Source organism: Ziziphus jujuba, chromosome 9 (assembly GCF_031755915.1).
Source record: "Ziziphus jujuba cultivar Dongzao chromosome 9, ASM3175591v1".
Lineage (NCBI taxonomy): Eukaryota > Viridiplantae > Streptophyta > Magnoliopsida > Rosales > Rhamnaceae > Ziziphus > Ziziphus jujuba.
Genome location: NC_083387.1, coordinates 8205956 through 8225095, shown reverse-complemented (window position 1 = coordinate 8225095; position 19140 = coordinate 8205956). Strand labels below are relative to the sequence as shown.

Genomic DNA, 19140 nt, shown 5'->3' with positions numbered 1-19140 from the left:
AACATTTCATGCATCTGACCACATCACCTCTTCAACTTATACTTCTTGGGCTCGGGCCTCTCCTTCTCTCTGAAACCAAGACATGTGCTCTGCCACCCCACCACATACTATTCCTACTCCTTCTCCATCAGATACCTCACTCACTCTGATCACACCCACTGTCACTATCCCTCCTCCATCGTGTCCTCTTCATCCTTCCGTTTCATCTTGTTCTAAGTTCACAACCGAGCCTTCTTCTTCTTACCCCCCGTCCAGTTTTTTTGCTTCTCCTTCCGCTACGTCATCCTCTTCACCATCCTTTCCTCCTCCCACTCCTTCTGTTTCAACACCCATTCCTTCCCCTTTAATGCCGATTGATACAGCTTCTCACATGGATGACCATTCTGTATCTGATCCTATCTCTTCCTTGAACGGTGCTGCACCCATGGTTGATTCTTCACCTGCACCTCAGCCCCGTCGAACTCACCAGATGGTCACCCGTTCACAAAACAACATTTTTAAACCCAAACAAATTAATACTACTACCTCTCATCCTCTTCCTTTCCCAATTGAACCTACCTTTGTCTCTCAAGTACTGAAAGAACTACTGTGGAGGGAGGCTATGTGTGATGAAGTGAATGCTTTGCTATGCAATGGCACGTGGGACCTTGTTCCTCGGGACCAAAATTAGAACCTTGTGGGTTGTAAATGGGTCTTTCGTGTGAAGCGTCATCCTGATGGTCAAGTTGATCACTTCAAAGCTCCCCTTGTCTCAAAAGGCTCCCATCAACGACCTGGTATCGACTATACCGATACCTTCAGTTCAGTCATCAAACCCATTACTATCCGGGTAATACTATCCATTACTTTAAAGAATGACTGGCTTATTCGGCAACTTAACTTGAACAATGCTTTCTTACATGGGAAACTTGCCGAAGAAGTCTACATGCTTCAACCACCTGATTTTGTTGATGAATCACGACCCACTCATGTTTGCCACCTTCAAAAGTCCTTATATGGCTTAAAACAGGCCCATCGTGCTTGATTTTCAGCCTTAAAGGACTTCCTCTCCTCTTGTGGTTTTGTTGCCTCCCAATCGGACTCCTCCCTCTTCATTTTCAACAAAGATGGTGTTAAAGCTTTCTTTTTAGTTTATGTTGATGATTTGTTGCTCACAGGTAATTCCAGCTCCTTCATCGACAGGTTTATTGTTGATCTGTCCAACCGCTTTTCCATTAAAAACTTGGGTGCTCTATATTTTTTCCTTGGCATTAAAGTTATCCCCATTCGTGATGGCCTCTTCTTGTCTCAACACAAATACATAAGAGATCTTCTGGCATGTTTTCACTTGTCTGGGGTAAAAGAAAATGTCACTCCCATGTCCACAACTACCAAACTTGTCCTAACTGATGGTACCCCAGTAACTGATCCTACTCAATACAGAAGTGTCATTGGTGCTATGCAATACCTCTCCTTAACACGACCTGACATTGTATTCCCAGTTAACAAGCTTGCTCAGTACATGCATGCTCCAACCCAAACCCACTGGACTGTTGCCAAACGTCTGCTCCGTTATCTCAAACATACTATCCATTATGGCCTCACACTTTGCCGCAGCTCTTCATTCAATCTCCTTGCTTACTCTGATTCGGATGGGGCCGGGAACCGTGATGATGATTCTTCCACTTCTATATATGTCATCTATCTTGGCAGCAACCCTGTCTCTTGGAGCTCTAAAAAGCAGTGGTCCATTGCCCGTTCCTCCACTGAAGCCGAGTATCAGGCTATTGCACTCACTACAGCTGAACTCTCCTGTCTTCAAAACCTCCTGTCTAAACTTCTCATTTCTACTCCCAAGCTTCCTCGCCTATTTTGTGACAACCTTGGAGCCACTTACTTGTGTGCCAACCCGGTTTTCCATTCCAAAATGAAGCATATTGCCATTGATTATAATTTTGTTCGGACCAAGGTTGCCACCGGTGACTTATTGTCTCACATGTTACCACTCAAGACCAGATAGCTGATCCTTTAACCAAGCCTCTTGCCAAACAACAGTTCACTTCTCTTCGGGCCAAGCTTGGTGTCTCTGATGGTGACCCAATCTTGCGGGGGCATATTAGGAAACAAACCTCTTCCACATCTCAAGGGATTCATAGGCCCAAATCTTGATATCTTTTCCTTGTACATCCTCTCTACTGTCTTTCCTTATGTAGAATATCTGTCAACTGTATAGTTTCTTTGTACATCCTCTCTGCTGTCTTTCCTTATGTAGAATATTTGTCAGCTGTATAGCTTGTAAATCTCCATTGATGGAGGACCAATATTCTAGTTACCTTTTATTCTCTCTTTGTAACTATATATATATCAATACAATACTGGCAGTCTTAATTGTCTCTGGCTTTCAAATTCACTGTATACATTGAAACTTCTTTACATGCGAGGAATTTCATTTGGCCGTAGTTGGACCAACCTGCCACAGTGATCAGCTTGTTCTGATATAGAAGGAATCTTTAGAGGATGAAGACCAAGCCAGTTTGATGCATGCATTGTGAAAACTATGCTTGCTGGTGATATTTACCTACACTTTCCTAAATTTCAGCAAGAAACGACCTCAAAGAAGGAATCCCCATCACAGGAGATTGGCATAACACCTATCTAATAGTCATTTCCAAATTCTTATTCAACCTGACTCCATAAATCTTGCAATGAAAGATCATTCAAAGATAATGGTACTGCAAACTTTTTCTTTATTGCCAACCCAACATAGAGTGCAAACTAGCCCTTTGGGGATATCTAAGGCCTTTGCAGCTGCTTTAGTTTTGAGGTAGACAGAGACTGAAAAGATTTCTTGTAGCAGGAAGAATGACAGGAAACAGGATGCCCATATGGTTTTATTATATAGATAAAAAGGGTATGCTGGAAAATCAATTTTTTACATGGAATGAATGGTGAAGAGTGAGGGACCTCTGGGGTTTGTCTTCCTACTCATCCAGAAGAATTCACTTGTAAGTGACAATATAGACAACAAGGGTCCACCAGAAGGAAATGAAATTTGGATAGATGAAGACTAGTCATTAACATGTTTCCTGGTGACTATGCATATCTACAGACCAATTGAAAGATATATTGAGGTTATTAATCTAATGAAGTAAAATATACCTAGTCAAATAGTTATTAATTTTATGGAATAAATAATTAGACAATTAGACTATTAGAACATTCATTAATTTAATAGCCACATTTTACCTTATTTTTTATCTCTAACATTTAAAAGTCCACTTTAAAGTAAATGATCAGCATATGTAACAGTCGATGCTCATATATTGATTCATTAGGCCAATATAACCACAAAATTACATACCAATAGCATTTTCACAATTAAAAATACAAAATTATACACCCACTGGATTCGGATTAAGCAAATTATATATGAGCAAAAATTTATAACATGAGTAAATGATTGAAAAACAAGAAGATATAGGATCTATTTCAGAATCTAAAAAGAAAATAAGAAGTCCTAACCCAATACTTCTTTGAATGGACTGTTCTTTTTGTAATGACAATTTGCAATAATATCTTTTCTCTGTACATTTCTAATTTAGGGAGGGACTTTTTCACCCTCACAGAGGGAAGAGACCAAAAAATTGCGCTAAATATATGATATTGACTGTCTACTTTACAAAAATTGTTAATGAGTCTACATAATTTTCTTCCATAGAAGTTTCTCCAGTCTCATGGGGCATTCAAGCGAGAGACAAGATCAAGGAAGGCATCTTCTCGACAGGGAATTGTAAGACCGCCCATTGGATGTTCAAATCCAAATTCTTCTTCAGCTTGACTTAGCAAGTCGTGGAATGAAGGCTGGTTTAGGAATGATAGAGGAATCACAAATCGCTTCTTTTCTATATCTCCAACATAAACTGCTAAATGGCCTTTTGGGACATCTACTGCAACTGAATCTGCTTTCTTTGAATTTGAAAGAGACCGTTTAAGGATCTTAGCGGGAACTACACCAGGCAAACGGAAACCCATGGTTTTATATGTAATATAGATTCACAACAAAGGTTGAGAGTTGAAACAGTTAGAAGTTCTCAAAGACCTTCTAAACAAGGAATGCTTTGCTATTTGAGGATATGATGATTTGAGTTGCTTGTTTAACTCTACAAAATGGGTATATATATAACAAAATTTATGTGGGATATCAGTGAATGAATGGTGTAAAGACTCTTTTTTGTTTTATTTATTTATTTATTTTTTAACCATATGGAGTCTAGTGATAGACATGGGCTCATGAGGGTTCACATGGGATTGTCTTCTAAATCATCATTATTATTTGTAGTTGAAAACCATGGTCCCCAACCACCTGTGTGGGAAAATTTTGTTCTGAAAATGCATAGATTTGGTGTTGCTTTGGATCCAATCATCTGTGTATTTGATAAATTGGGCACGATATATTCTGCATGAAATCATCTGTCAAGGAATTGAATGGTGTGGACCGTTTGCGGAGGGGTGTATCAAAAATCACATGGCACTGTCTTCCAAGTCATCATCAAGAATGCAACAATACTACCGTCGAAAAAAATCATGTCCTACCTGTTCTTGAAAGATTTCAAGCAGAATGCTTATTTCATAGCTTTTTAGAATTGGTGGATAGAAGAGAACTAATTTGGAAACATGCTTGAGACATCTGGTACTTATGCATAATAAACAACAAGAGCATTATCTTCAAAACAGGATCAAGCAATTTTTGTAATTGTTTTTTCTCTTCAAGTTTCATGAAAAAATAAAAAATAAAAATAAAAATTTGAATTTGTTTTGATCCTAAGCAAGAATTCATGTTCATTAAGTTGATCAAAGATTCCATTCTTAATTAAAACTATAGAAAGATACATTATACCCTGCCTCTTCTACATTAATGATTCTCACTGTTATGTAAACTACATAAAATTCAACAAAGAGTCTACCTGAAGGAAATGAAAATTGTTCATGATAATGATTAGAACATGCTTGAGACCTCAACTTCCATCTTCTTCTTCTTGTTGCTGACATAGATTTACATAACTATGACAATTATTAATTTGTGAATCAGATCTCTTTTGGCCATTTTCCTTAATACAGATAACACTTCCTAAATTTGTATTAAATTGCATGTTATAGTGAAGAAATACAGCTAGTGTTAGAAACAAAAATTGGAATGAACAAATCAGCTTTTGTGATAATTCTGTTAAAAAGGAATGAAAAGATAGTGATGCTATCAAAATGGGGCCTCCATGTGAGAAGATTATAGTTTTGCTCTTACATGCTCCAAATCAACAATGTCAAATAGATAACTTGATCAGTTTCTTATAGTTATCGCAGTTGCAAAACCAATAATCCTCACACTAAGAGCATACCTGCAATTTTTATTCTACAGGACAAAGCCTTTTTACAATAGGAGAGTTTATATCCACTGAATTTCAGTTTAAGCAAAGTGAACATTGTATATGTAAATGACTGAAGAACAAGAAATAAAAATGGGATCTATTTCAAATTTGAAGAGAGGAAAATATTCCAACTAAACAATTATTTTCGAACTTCTAAACTGACCATGCATCAAGAGGGGAAAAAAAAATTACAATGGTAATTTCAAAAAGGAATCCTGTTATACATTTCTCATTCAGGGAGTGCAATTTCAACTCCTCTTGGAAAAGGAAAAATAAGGTACATGGACTACTTTACAAAATTGTAGTAATGAATCTACATAGTTTTCTTTTTACTGCCTAATATCAGGATAAGTGAGAAATGAGAGCAACGAAGGCATCTTCTCTGTAGGGAATTGTAAGACCACCCATTGAATGTTCAAATCCAAATTCTTCTTCAACCTGACTTAGCAAGTCTTGGAATGAAGGCTGGTTTAGAAATGATAAAGGAATCACATATCGCTTCTTTTCTGAATCTCCAACATAAACTGCCAAATGGCCTTTTGGGACATCTCCAAATGAATCTGCCCTCATTGAGTTTGAGAGTGACCTTCTAAGTATCTTGACAGGAACTACATTAGGCAACCGGAAACCCATGTTTATATCTGTACTGGAGGAAGAACTTAAGAAGTTGAAAGCTGAAAAAAATAGCAAAAATCTCAAAGGACTATTTGAAGGAATGCTTTGATACTTGAGGATATGATGACTTGAATTGCTTGTTAACTCAGCCAGATGTGCATATATATATACTAGCAAATATATGTGGGATATCTCCTGTTGTAGTGAATGAATGGCGGTGAGAGTTTTTTGGATTTATGGGGGTCTACTTGAAGACATGGACACATGATGGTTCACATGGGATTGTCTTCTAACTCATCATCATGTTTAATACTTTAAAAAACATGGTCCCCAACCGCCTGTGGAAAAATTCTTAAAATGCAAAGATTAGGTATTGTTTTCGAATCCGTTTGTCTTTTGTATGGTCTAAGTTGTGGAAAACTTGCTTTGCATGCAATCCTCTGTGATGGAACTTAACGGTGAGGAGAAACTGGAGGGGCTACAAGGAGATAGGGGCTCATGAGGAATCTCGTGGTACTGTCTTCCCATCCTAGTCATCATAAAAGATGAAACATTACTGTGGAAAAACATCATCACCTACCATTATTCTTGATAAATTTTTAGCATAAACTATGCAAGGTGATATTTTAATTAGTAATGGAAACCGAAATGTTTGGCTATAAAGTCCAAACCATTAAAGAAGTGAAAACTTAATTTCCAAACATCATGAATATTTGTCTTTTGACAAAATATAGTGCCTGACAGTGACAACTCCCCACTCTGCCGTTGTAAGACAAACCTTATGAATCTTGCATGAAGTTTTCCATTGAAAACTGTTAATAATTTATTCTGGCCGTAAGCAGTCACATTCTCCATTCTATACCATATAGTATATATGATACGGTACCATGGATCATCATCATCAAAAAGAGAAGTTTGTTAATTATATGCTTGACTTTCCTCTCTGGAAGAAAAAAAAAAAGAAAAAAAAAAAAAAAAAAAACCTGGATTAAGTAGAATATCTACTTTCTCTATTTAGTTTATTTATACAACAATAGAAATTTACATGGGGGTTGACAAAACAGAACATTCTGTTGTCTCCTTGCTCAAAATTGGCTGGTGAGTGACTTTTGTGTCACTGGTGATAGAGAGTTCTGGTCCTTTGGTTCTGCCATTTTCACAGCTCACATTTTCTCTCAAGCAGTTTAAAGTTAGAATGCAATAATTTTCATGGTTTCTTGTGAACTTTGGAGGTCAAAAGATTCAATAGGTGATTTATCCGCCCTTCTTCAGCCTGACTCAGCTAGTACTTATATAGAAGGTTTCTATGGGTAAGCATTGACAAAAAATCAGTGTGAACAGCCTAGTTGTCTTGGATGCACTTTTAGCCACCTCTGTCAAAGCTGTGCTCAATGATAAATGTTTTCCTTCATTCTACCGAAGAAATGAGCTCAAAGAAGATGTCTTCATAACAGGAGGTTGTGGTGCTTCCCACTGAATGAGCATATCCAAATTCATCTTCAGCTTGACTCAACAAAACTTGGTAGTAAGGGTCCTTTAATAAAGACGTTGGAATTACGAACCACTTTCTGTTCCTCAGCCCAACAGATACTGCAAAGTAGCCCTTTGGGGCTGTTGAGGCTTTCAAACTTGCTTGGTTCAAGGTGGAGAGAGACTGAAAAGTATTTTTTTTAGCACTAAGAATTCTAGACAATCTGAAAGCCATGGTCTTATAATTGGTAAAGGCTAGAACAGCAAGATCAGGAAGAACAGACAAAACATTGATGCTTATGAACGAGAAGGCTTGCATTGCTCCTGAACCAGATGTCAATTATACATAGATAATATAGTATGTTGAAAGTTATCTACATGCCTTGACTGGTGAAGATCATGGAGTTGTTTTCTTGGTGTGAAAAAAAGAAAAAGGCAACACGTCAATAAATGTCTCTCTCAACTTTTCAGACTACTAGCAACAGTGACCCACTAGGATTAAGAGAGATTTATGGATGAATTTAATCTTATTTGAAAGTTATGCCTGTTTGGTGAAAGACAAGTAAGAGACACTAATTTCTCATTCTGTCAGATTTAAATTGGTTGGACCAAATACTAATTTATTGACCAAGTTTTAATAATCAATCACTAACCACTGTCTGCCTTGGCCTGCAAGTTTTCTTCATTAAGGCACATCATCCCTTGCCCTTCAAGAGGGATCACATGGGACTGTTTTCCAACTTATCATTGCAATTCAAAGATATAGTGGAAAAAAATCATGCTCTACCTCCATTTTGGAATCTTTGATTCTAAAGATTCAAAGATTGGCGTTCTTTTTGGAGCCAACTATATGTATATCTGCTAATATATTCATTCTATGGGAAATCCTCTATGTTACTAGAATTGATTCAATTGAATGATGAAACGCATTTTGATGGGGTCTTAACTGATAGGTAGGGCCTCTTGACTGTTCACATGGTATTGCCTTCCAACTCATCATCAAGAATGCAATTAATATGGGAAATTATTATCCCCCACTTATTCTGGAAAAAAATTCAAGGAGAGTACTCTTTTAAAAAATAAATGAAATTCTGACTGCTGAACTCATTATCTACTTAGGAGAAGGAAGAGGAGATATATTTATACAAAAATCATGGAAAAGCTTTTCTACTAAAGAAAAAGAAAATCTGATAGCCTTTTGATTTCTTTCACTTTCTGCTTTATCTCTTATGTCAATTGGACTTGTTTTAATTATGCATTTGTTAAATCAATTGACTTCTTTAAACAACCAAGTCGATGCTCATATACTTAATGACAATGATGAGGCTTTCCATTATCATACTTGCTCATATACTTAATGACAATGATGAGGCTTTCCATTATCATACTTTGAGCGACTTTAGACTGCAGATTTTGGCAATAAAGGTCTTACTATTGAAAAATGAAGGATAAACAAGAAAGTTACTGACTGTGATTAATATAGAATCCAAGGAGAAAAAATTTCTGAATTTATTATTCTCCCTCAAAAAAAAAAAAAATCAAAATAATATTGCAATGTTATCTGTCTATACATTTCTCAATCACGGGAGCAAATTTGAACTCCACAGGGAAAAGAGAACAAAATTTTTCAAAAGCCAGTGGACAAATCTCATAACACATTCAATTGAGACATGAGATCTATGAAGGCATCTTCTCTGCAGGGAATTGTCAGACCACCCATTGGATGTTCAAATCCAAATTCTTCCTCAACCTGAATTAACAACTCTTGGAATGAAGGCTGGTTCAGAAGTGATAAAGGAACCACAAACCGTTTCTTTTCAGTCTCTCCAACATAGACTACAAGATGGCCTTTTGGGACATCTGCTGCAAGTGAAGCTGCTTTGTCTTTGTTAGAAAAGGTGCGCTGAAGAAGTTTCTTAGCAGGAACTACACGAGGCAAACGGAAACCCATGGTCTATGCAGGTAGATAGAGGACGAACAAGAAGAGTCAAGTGTGCTAACAAATAGAAGATTGCAAGAGAATTGTTAAACAAGGAAAGGTTTGCTACTCAATGGTGTATGATTTGAGTTGCAAGTTAAGCCAAACAAATGCATATATATACACAAATTGGGAAGTGCAATGTAGGATATCTCCTATTGCATTGAGTGTGTGGTTCTGAGAGACTTTTTGATATAATGGGGGTCAAGAAAGAGATCACATGGGACTGTCTTCTAATTTATCATATTACCAATAGAGCAATGAAAAAATAAATAAATAAATAAAATTTAGAGTCCCCACTTCATCTGTTGAAATCTTTCCCTTAAAATGCAAAGATATGGTGTTGTTTTCTGGATCCAATCATATGTTTATTGCGTTGGTAATGAGAAATAATCTCTTTGATAAAGTATGAGTTGTGGGCAAGACTTGGAATGGGGTCTACCGAGGGAGACTGTTCATGAGAGATCACATGGTACTGTCTTCCAACTCATCATCGAGAATGCAAGACTGGTATAGAAAAACATCATGACGTACCTATTCTTGAAAAGTTTCTCGGAGAGAGGGCATCTAAAGAATCAAATACATTTGAAAAGCCGAATCCTATTTTAACTTTTTAAAAGGCTTGCTTTAGATATCTAACACTACACATTCAAATTGTTAGGATAAAGTTTAACATGCAACATATGGCTATCATTATCTTTTCAAGCCAAACACTTTTTTTTTTCTTTCATTGATTGAAAATGGCTATCATTATCTTTTCAATCCAAACACTTCTTTTTTTCTCACCGATTGAAATTAAATGAACAGAAGCTCAAATTTTCTTTTCAAAAAAGTAGAATTAAGATTCATGAATCATGAAAAGCATACTAGATATCCAAATGTATCATTCTATCAAGTGCTAGAACCCACAAAATATGGCTAAGCAAACCAAAACGACCAAGGATGATTGAAACACAAAAAGTTGCTAATATCTCCGAGCATGGCCTATCCCATTGACAAACTGATCCACACTATTTGCCTATGCCAGACAAAACAAATTATGAATTTCACGAAACATAAATTATTCCTGGCTAATTAGTATTAAAGTTGAAGATGCTGGTGCAGGGTAATAATCTTAAATCAAATTATAATTAAGAACAAGCTTTTAAAGCTAAATGAAATTGTTTCAGCTGAAGTCTAAAACTGAGAGTCTCACATGTTGTGTAATATTATGGTACTTTAATGAGCTTAAGAAATAAATTTGCCTTTGGCTAATACTTCCGGGTGAGACAATTGAAATGGACCCAACCTAGTCTATCAAGAGAAAGCCACTACAGACTACCAAAGTATACTTCTTTAAGAGATTTGAGTTACCCTTTTGGGTGGGATTAGGTGCGTGCTTATAAGAATTTGGTAAACATACTAAAATTATAGAACAGGCTCTTATTGGCCAACCATATAATGAGAGTCTTTATGGAGTATAAGCATGGTTATATATGTGTAAACAATATGCACTGCCCTTCTCTCTTAATTCCATTCTTAACATGAATTTCTGAACATAATCAATGCAAAACAGGAAAAGGAAGCTATTTGGATTGAAAAGGAGCTATTTTATTAATTATGTATTTGCTTTACAGAACAGAAAACAATAAATTACATGGGGTCTAACAAAAAAATGGTTTCGGCTCTTTCAATTCAAAATTGGAGTCACTACTTGCCATTTTCACATCTTTCGATTTTGATTTTCTAAATATACAAGAAGTTAGTAGTTGAGCAAGTGGATTGGTCATCAAGTTTCAGTGGGATGTTCAATCCAGGTCTGGATTCTTCAGACTGGCTGATAAGCAAGTCTGTTTGAATAAAGCTCAACGCTTTGGAAATGATTCTGAATACAAAATCAAGCAGCCCAAGTAGACTTTGATGCATTTTGGACAGTCTGACATGAGTCAAATCCTGCTTTCTGATGAATGTTTATGTCTCAACTTCACTGATCTCATACACTTGACTGAGAATTGAGATTGAAGAAGATGTCTTCATGGCAGGAGATTGTGATACCTCCCATTGGATGATCATATCCAAACCCTTCTTCAGCTTGACTTAAAAAATCATGGAAATAAGGCTCCTTCAGAAAAGATACTGGAATTACAATTCTCTTTTTTTTCGCTTTCTCCAACATACACTGCACAATAGCCCTTTGGGACATGATCTGAGCCCTTTATAGATAGGGACCGAATCAGATGCTTCTTGGCTTTAACAATTCCAGAAAATAGGAAACCCATGTTTCTTTTCTTATTTAATATATATCTTTGAAGGTTTAGAACAAGATAAAAGAGTTAGCTTTGTATGAAACGAGAAGGCTTGCTACGTGTCCTGAACCTCCTAAACATATATACAGTTGAATATATAGATGGATCTGAAATGAATGGTAATGGAGCAATTAGGGGACCAGTTCATGATAGACATTATGTCATTGCAAGAACATGGGTTTTTTCTGTCTTTCATGGTCAAGAAGAATTGAGATACCATGCCTGTCTCTTTCACATAAATGCCAACAGAAGAAAACTCACCACAAGTCCAAAAACCTTGTTTAAGCGATAAAGCCTCTTATATTAAGGACGTGAATGAGGCATGCAGTACTTAGTACTCACCATTTTTATGTCAAATTCAACAGACAAATTGGACCAACCACAGACTAATATGTTCTTTTTTTTTTTTTTTTTAATAAAACCAGAGACTAATATGTGGATCAAGGCTTTACTAAAGTTATTCCACCTACTACTGTTCATCTGCTCTTTTTTCCAACCACTAAAACAAACGAATGGTGATATGAAATATGACCTGAATAATGACCTGCTTGAGAGCAACAAGACCACCTACCATGTGATGATGTCCTGAGATGATAATAAGGTGATTAATCACTAAGTACTTATCTGATCAAATTACAGAAGCTATTGCATGCTTGGTTTGAAAAAGTTCTAATTTTTTCTTCTTCTCTTTATTCCGTTGATTAGATTGTTGAATTATAATTAGAATGCGATACTGATATGAGCGTTCCATAAGCTAAACATCAGAGAGACTGAGACTTGCTAGGAATTGATTTTGATAGTTGGATTGGGGGTCCAATTAGGAAGAATGGAAATATATACATAATTATTGACACATATTTGCTTGCTTTCTTGCTTATCTAAAAACCAACCATAGAAGTGCCTGCATAAAAATGCAAGGTAGAGATTGCATAAGTTGAAGGACACATTAAAAACATAAAGATCAGAATATCCTTTCAGTTTTCCAAATGGAAGGCTTTGATGTGCTGCATTGACTTCCTTAATCTACTCAAGTTTATTTGTTCATTCATATTAGTCTCAATTTGTTTTTTCTTCATATAAAAATAATACGTATACTCAGTAATTAGATCTACTCTATTTTCTTCACCATAAACTGTCAAATATGGCTTTACCATTCAGAAACTATCTAGTCCACTATCAATAAGAAATTTTCTTTAACTTTCATGTTAAGGACGATGACAGTCAATCAGTCATGCATTAGCAGCTATTGATCATCGTTTCTAAAGAAACAAAAGTTCAAATAAGAAAAGCGTAAAAAGTACTATTCATTGATATCATTGATATCATTGTATATTTGGGATATTTTTCTCACTCCCCAAGTGAAAACAAATCCAGCTACATGGTAATTACATCATCTGCCTTACAAAATTGTTACAATCTATAATTTGTTTTACTGATTGCCTTCTAGTAATATGCACTTCATGAGGCGTTCAAGGGACAAATGAGATCAACAGACTACCTTCTCGTGCTTATAATAATAAATAAAAGAAGATCTGATTGGATGTTGAAGCATAGTTAGCCTAGCTTGCCACTTGCAGTTAAGACATGCTTGAAACATTTCACATTGATTATAATAAATAGCTCATAACAGACTACCTTCTCATGCTTATCTGTAACAACCTTTGTATAGCGTTATTGTTTTTATGTTTAGCTGTTTTAACTGCGTTTATGCGTCTACACGATGGCTCAATACATTAATAATAGTTTTTCCACAAATATTACTTGCTTATAGATTAAACTTTCATATTGTTATGGCAACAAACAACATATAATATTACATGGAAAAATGAAAAATGGGAAGTAGGACTAGGTACAGTCTTGTGAAGGATGCATATATGTTACTGAAAAATCATGACGAGGTTATGTTGAATGAATATTAGTACAAAATAAGCGTCCCATCTTTTTAATAATTGGGTTTAGGAACTTGACCCGAGCAAGAAATAGTACTAAAGAAGGAATAGTTTGTCTAAGCTATCGGTAAGAATGTATTTGGCCTTATTCTAGTGAGCATCTAAGAGCCACGCCTAGCTCGAGTAACAGTTTATATTGAACCGTAAAAAATTATAAACTTTGAAACAATAATAAACAGAGAAAATGGTGTCCCAACCCCTCAAATCAACCTCGGTGGGAAAACAACTAGTGTTGAAGCGTTTCCTTATTAGCTGCTTATTGGATTATAATGTTCATGGAATCTAATTGTCTCCTTTACAAATTGTAAAGTATTCGGCTAAGTTTCATCAGAGTGGTAATTTTTGGATCATTGGGAGGAAACCCAAAAAAAAAAAAAAAAAAAAAAAAAAAAAAAAAAAAAACATGCATCTTACCAGGGCCTTGGGATCCTTGGGCCTGATACCATGGACCCCAGATATTGGGCCCTAGGACTAAGGCCAGCCATGGGTCTTGGTCTTTTTGGAACGTCAGCTTAAAACCTTTGGAATCAATCAAAATTTTGAGCCGTGGGCTTCATCTAGCACACGGACACTGTTATTGGGTCTGGATGCTTGATCTCTATTCCCTAACTCTGGACCTACGTAGCTTAATGTCTGGGCCTTAGAAGTTGGTCTTGTATTTGGGCCTTGCTCCTAACCCAGACCCAGGTAAGGAGGGAAATTGGTCAGATCTATAGGGTGTCCGAGATATAATGGGTTAGGACTTTGGGCTTTGGGCGTAGTTCAGATGAACATAACCCTTGGGCTTCACCACGGTTTGATACTCTAACAAAAACTTCCTTTTTAATGTTTCTTTTATCATATATTTTTTTTTTTCTAACTTTCTGGATGATATATAAGTAGATTATAATTTGATTATCTATTCTTTTTCTTCTTTTTTTTTTGTTCGTAACATACAATAATTTGTATTTTTTCTTTTATTTTTGTCAAAAAAAAGACTCTATAGAAGGGATCATTTTCAGCCGTCTAACAATCCTTTCAGAACAAAGATTATTTATACCGTTGATAATATTTGCTCATTTAAAAAAAAAAAAAAATGCGTACTGTAAGTAATTCATAACTTTCATTTTCGCATTTAAGAATTTCGTTCAGCACGTTTGGAATTATCAATCATATGCTTGGTTTTAATTTGCCAGCTAGAGATTGCACAAAACATTTGATAATGGGTTGTACTTTGACTTCGTGGTCTATAGACTGGCATATATCCGAAATGGTCCGTGCGTGCATGCATTCATAACTATGGTTGATAACCATGCACATATGCATGCATGAATTATATATCTGTCATTTTTTTATGGTCATGTTCGTATACAAATAGACAAGCCTCCCATGCAAGGTTACAAAGTGTACCATATGATATTGGTACTATAAATATATATATATATATATATATATGTACATATATGAGTCGGTAACAATAATAGCATTAGGATTGGTAGGACAATAATTTTCCACTGTGTACATATAACGTACCATATATAGTCAAAGTGACAAGATCCTAAATTTTTTGAATATGATTCAACTCGTACATAAAAGTTATTAATTCATAAGTTTCGTCCTCACCAACTTACCGTCAATGTTCATTTTCTCTATATAAAAATACAAACATCTGCTCTATACTCTTATTACAAGTTTAAAACTATCATATTATATATTGTACTGAATCAAACCAAAACACTTCCAGTAGGTCAAATGGTGTCAGGTTTTTAGATTTTTTTTTTAATTTTTTATTTTTATTGTCACAATGATTTTGCATTGCTAACTAAAGTTTCTAATAAAATAATTTATACTTGCAACATGTGGAAAAGCAGGATATTATTAAATAGTACATACCACATTAACTAAAGACAAAATTTCTATAATTTGGAAGAAGACGAATGGTACGTACACGCCTTCAACATATACGTGTGTACTGTGTACTATATTATATATGTCCGATCGAGTATAGTAAACACGGTCAATTGGTCTGGCAGGGGACCCACCTAACTATGACTTACAAAATTAAGTCCTTCCTCAATACAGTCGCAAACAAGAAGGAGCATGTGGCTCAAGTTGGTTTTACTTACGAAGGTACGTACTACGTATACCCAAATGGTACTCTGTATGCATGTACCAACACAAATACATTATCATCAGTAGAAACTCCCAATTTCAAATTAATCAATTCCTAGCCAACCAATCAACAAGTACTATCAGAATTTTGTCTTGTGGCGATCTCCAATTGACCAATATAGAGTCCAGAATCCTACATATAATGCTTCTATGGTAGGAGAAGATACTATTATCATTTAGTGACCACCAAATAGGTATTTTTTATAGAATATAAAAGTTAATTTTCAGAAAATATTCACCACTTGGAGAGCGTTTAATATGTATTTTTTATTGAATACGAAAGTTAATTTATTTACTCACATATCCAACGAAGGATATGTGTTAGGTTTTTATCAAGTGGTAAGCATTTTCTTTTATCATAACATTCATATGTATATATACATGGATCAACTTAGCTAGGCTTCTTATTTGAAAGGTAAATATGTGTTGGTGGCTTGACTTTACAAACGTACGTTAAGCTAAACTTTGTCAAAATTATCTCTAATGAAATTAACAACCATCAAATTAAGACTTAATTGATTTTACAATGGCAATCAATTAATATTTATGTTCTAATTTTACAATGGCAATCAATTAATATTTATGTTCTAACTTAAAAGGTTAACCTTCTTGAAGTTATGCAAATCCTGATTACCCCTTAAGATTCCAAGTTTAGCCAATGTAAAATTTTTAGTTCAAATAATCTCATACTTTCTATAAATTTAAAAACGGTTAAATGCATGTAATTTGCGTGGCTTTAGTTTGGGCAAAGTTCATTTTGGATCTCTCCCCCTTTTTTTCTTTTTTTTTTGGGTTCTTTTTACATTTGATATCTTTTAAATTTCAAAAATTTGTATTTTGGTGTCCGTTAAATGCTAACTGAAACCTATCCATTTTTAATGCTAATATATATTTTTTCATTTTTTTTCATTTTTTAATCATTAGTTCATCCTAAAATAATACAAAATTCACTATTTAATGGGCAAGTAAAAAGTGAAAAAAAAAAAAAACAAAAAGGAATTTAGGGTGAAAAATCAGCTAGGATTCTATTATATTTGACGGTTTGTCACAAAAATATATACAGCTTCTTAAAATCTAAGGATAAAGTGCGGAAACAAAAATAAAAAGAAAAAATTAGAGACGCAAAAATGAACTTTTTACCCATTCTAAAAAGTAATAAAATGCAATTAAGCCATTTAAAAAAAAAAACAAAAAAAAAAAAAACTTAGAATTAGATGGATATATATATATATATATACTTATACAGAAATTCTATGATGAGGACGGTTCGCATGAGAACCGCAGTATTAGTGACGGTTTTTTATAGTATTAACGACGATTTCTTAGAAAATTTTCACCAATTCTATAAAAAACCATCACCAATACTGTGGTCCGCATGAAAACCGTCCGCACTATAGACAGACCATATACTTATATACTTGTTTCTTCTGGATACTAAGCAGAGCTTTTCTCAGTGAGGTTAAGAGTAGCATTTCAGGAACTGTAATTTGTTTCTTCCCTATATAAAATTTTTTTTGGTAATAACTATACAAAACACAACTGGTATATAAATTTGCGAGTATATAGCAGAGTGAATATTGAAATGTGATCCTGATGGCTTTTTAATAGCATGCATGTATTAATGTGTATAGAGGGGGAAAAAGTAATTTTGATACTTTTTTTTTTTTTTTTTGTGGGTGAATATAAACATTAGATATTTTGAATAGATATTCTTGTGCAACCTTTTTTTTCAGTTGAAATGTGCAGTTGTTTAACTTGAGTCCTACTCTAATATGTTAACATTGTCATCATCAAAAGTGCATTAACAGTTGTTGTCAGCCAGGGGAAACTTCCAAAAATACCAAGTTTACAGGAAATTGGAAGGTCCCCAAGACTACCACCAAGCTATACTCTAATAATCACTACGAGCCAAATTTTAATGTCTAGTTGGCATAAAAAAGAGAAGCTATGGAGAAAAGGTTACAACTCCAAGAGTTCGGTGCTACTATTATATATATATATATATATATATATGTATATAAGCAAAACGAATGTATATATATATGTATGGCCAAGAAAATGATTTTACGAAAAGATAGAACGTTTAATTTCATCATGATATAATGTATAAATATATATATATATATATAGCTTTCTAATTTTACAAGTTACAAAGGAATAATATAGCTTTTTATAATGTTTGTCAAATTGGTAGGACATTAGTGTCTTGAACAGACCAAGGCAACCCATTTGAGTATATTTAACATCTTTTCATTTATTTATTTTTCAAATTGGTATTTTATCTCTATTGAATTTGCACATGTTCTATCCAATTTAAAGTTTGAGCCTCTCTGCCTGTATGTGTATCCCACATTTCCAAAGTCTTGGGCATTAAACTCACTTCGAAGCTTTATAATGGCCTGATTGAAAGTAACCACACCACATACCTTTCTCACTAACCCCAAAAAAAAAAAAAAAAAGAAGGCAATTACATCATCTACCATGTGATGATGTTCTGAGATGTTGATTAATTGCCGGACATAGTAATAACCTGATTAAATTATTATGTGATCAAATTCTACAAGCCATTGAATACTTGGTTTAAGAAAGTTCAAAATTTTTGTTCCTCTTATTATTTCGTTGTCATAGACTAGATTGTTGAATCATAATTAGAAATATCATACTGATCTGTGTGTATACCCGAGAGATTTAGACTTGCTGGGAATTGATTTTGATGGAAAAATGAATTAATAATTTATATAATTATTGGCACGTATTTGCCGAAACATATTGGACCTGTGCTAATTAACGTTTTGCTTGTCTAAAACCAACCATAGAAGGGTCTAACATAAAAATACAGGGTGCGTAGAGTTTACATAATTGAAAGACACATTAAAAAACATATAGATCACCTTTCAGTTTTCCAATTGAAAAGCATTGATGGCCTGTATTGACTTACTTAGACCTATATACTAAATTTTATTTGTTCATTCATAGAGTCTCAATTGTGTAACTAGATTTGCTTCATTTTTCTTCACTATAAATTATCAAATATGGCTTACCAATCAAAAACTTAGCTGCTGTCAATAAGAAATTTCAAAAACTTAGCTGCTGTCAATAAGAAATTTTCTTTCATCACTTTCATGTTTAGAACGATGACAGTCATGAAATCAGTCATATACATAGTACCTATCCATATCATCATTTTGATTCCAATTAAAACTTGAGAAACACAATTAACTTTGGAGCCACATACTCCAGAAATCCAGCTACTTAATTAGAGGGTAAGAATCATGCTTAGGTAAATTCGA

General features: G+C 34.6%; 3 protein-coding genes across 3 annotated transcripts; all 3 read right to left on the bottom strand.

Annotated features, from left to right (window-relative positions):
• Positions 1-3280: 3280 nt before the first annotated feature.
• Positions 3281-4111, bottom strand: LOC107426687 (auxin-induced protein 15A). Its single transcript, XM_016036929.4, has one exon. It carries the CDS (start codon positions 4009-4011, stop codon positions 3712-3714), a length of 300 nt encoding a protein of 99 aa, XP_015892415.1. The 5' UTR covers positions 4012-4111; the 3' UTR covers positions 3281-3711.
• A 1366-nt stretch (positions 4112-5477) lies between these two features.
• LOC107426690 (auxin-induced protein 15A-like) lies at positions 5478-6164 on the bottom strand. The gene has a single exon (XM_016036932.4). The coding sequence runs from the start codon at positions 6033-6035 to the stop codon at positions 5745-5747; it is 291 nt and encodes a 96-aa protein (XP_015892418.3). The 5' UTR covers positions 6036-6164; the 3' UTR covers positions 5478-5744.
• Positions 6165-8908: 2744 nt separating this feature from the next.
• Positions 8909-9631, bottom strand: LOC107426684 (auxin-induced protein 15A-like). Its single transcript, XM_016036926.4, has one exon. The coding sequence runs from the start codon at positions 9436-9438 to the stop codon at positions 9136-9138; it is 303 nt and encodes a 100-aa protein (XP_015892412.1). The 5' UTR covers positions 9439-9631; the 3' UTR covers positions 8909-9135.
• Positions 9632-19140: the final 9509 nt, after the last annotated feature.

Coding starts and splice junctions, on each gene's coding strand:
- LOC107426687 (XM_016036929.4), bottom strand. CDS start 4,011: ATGGGTTTCCGTTTGCCTGGTGTAGTTCCCGCTAAGATCCTTAAACGG.
- LOC107426690 (XM_016036932.4), bottom strand. CDS start 6,035: ATGGGTTTCCGGTTGCCTAATGTAGTTCCTGTCAAGATACTTAGAAGG.
- LOC107426684 (XM_016036926.4), bottom strand. CDS start 9,438: ATGGGTTTCCGTTTGCCTCGTGTAGTTCCTGCTAAGAAACTTCTTCAG.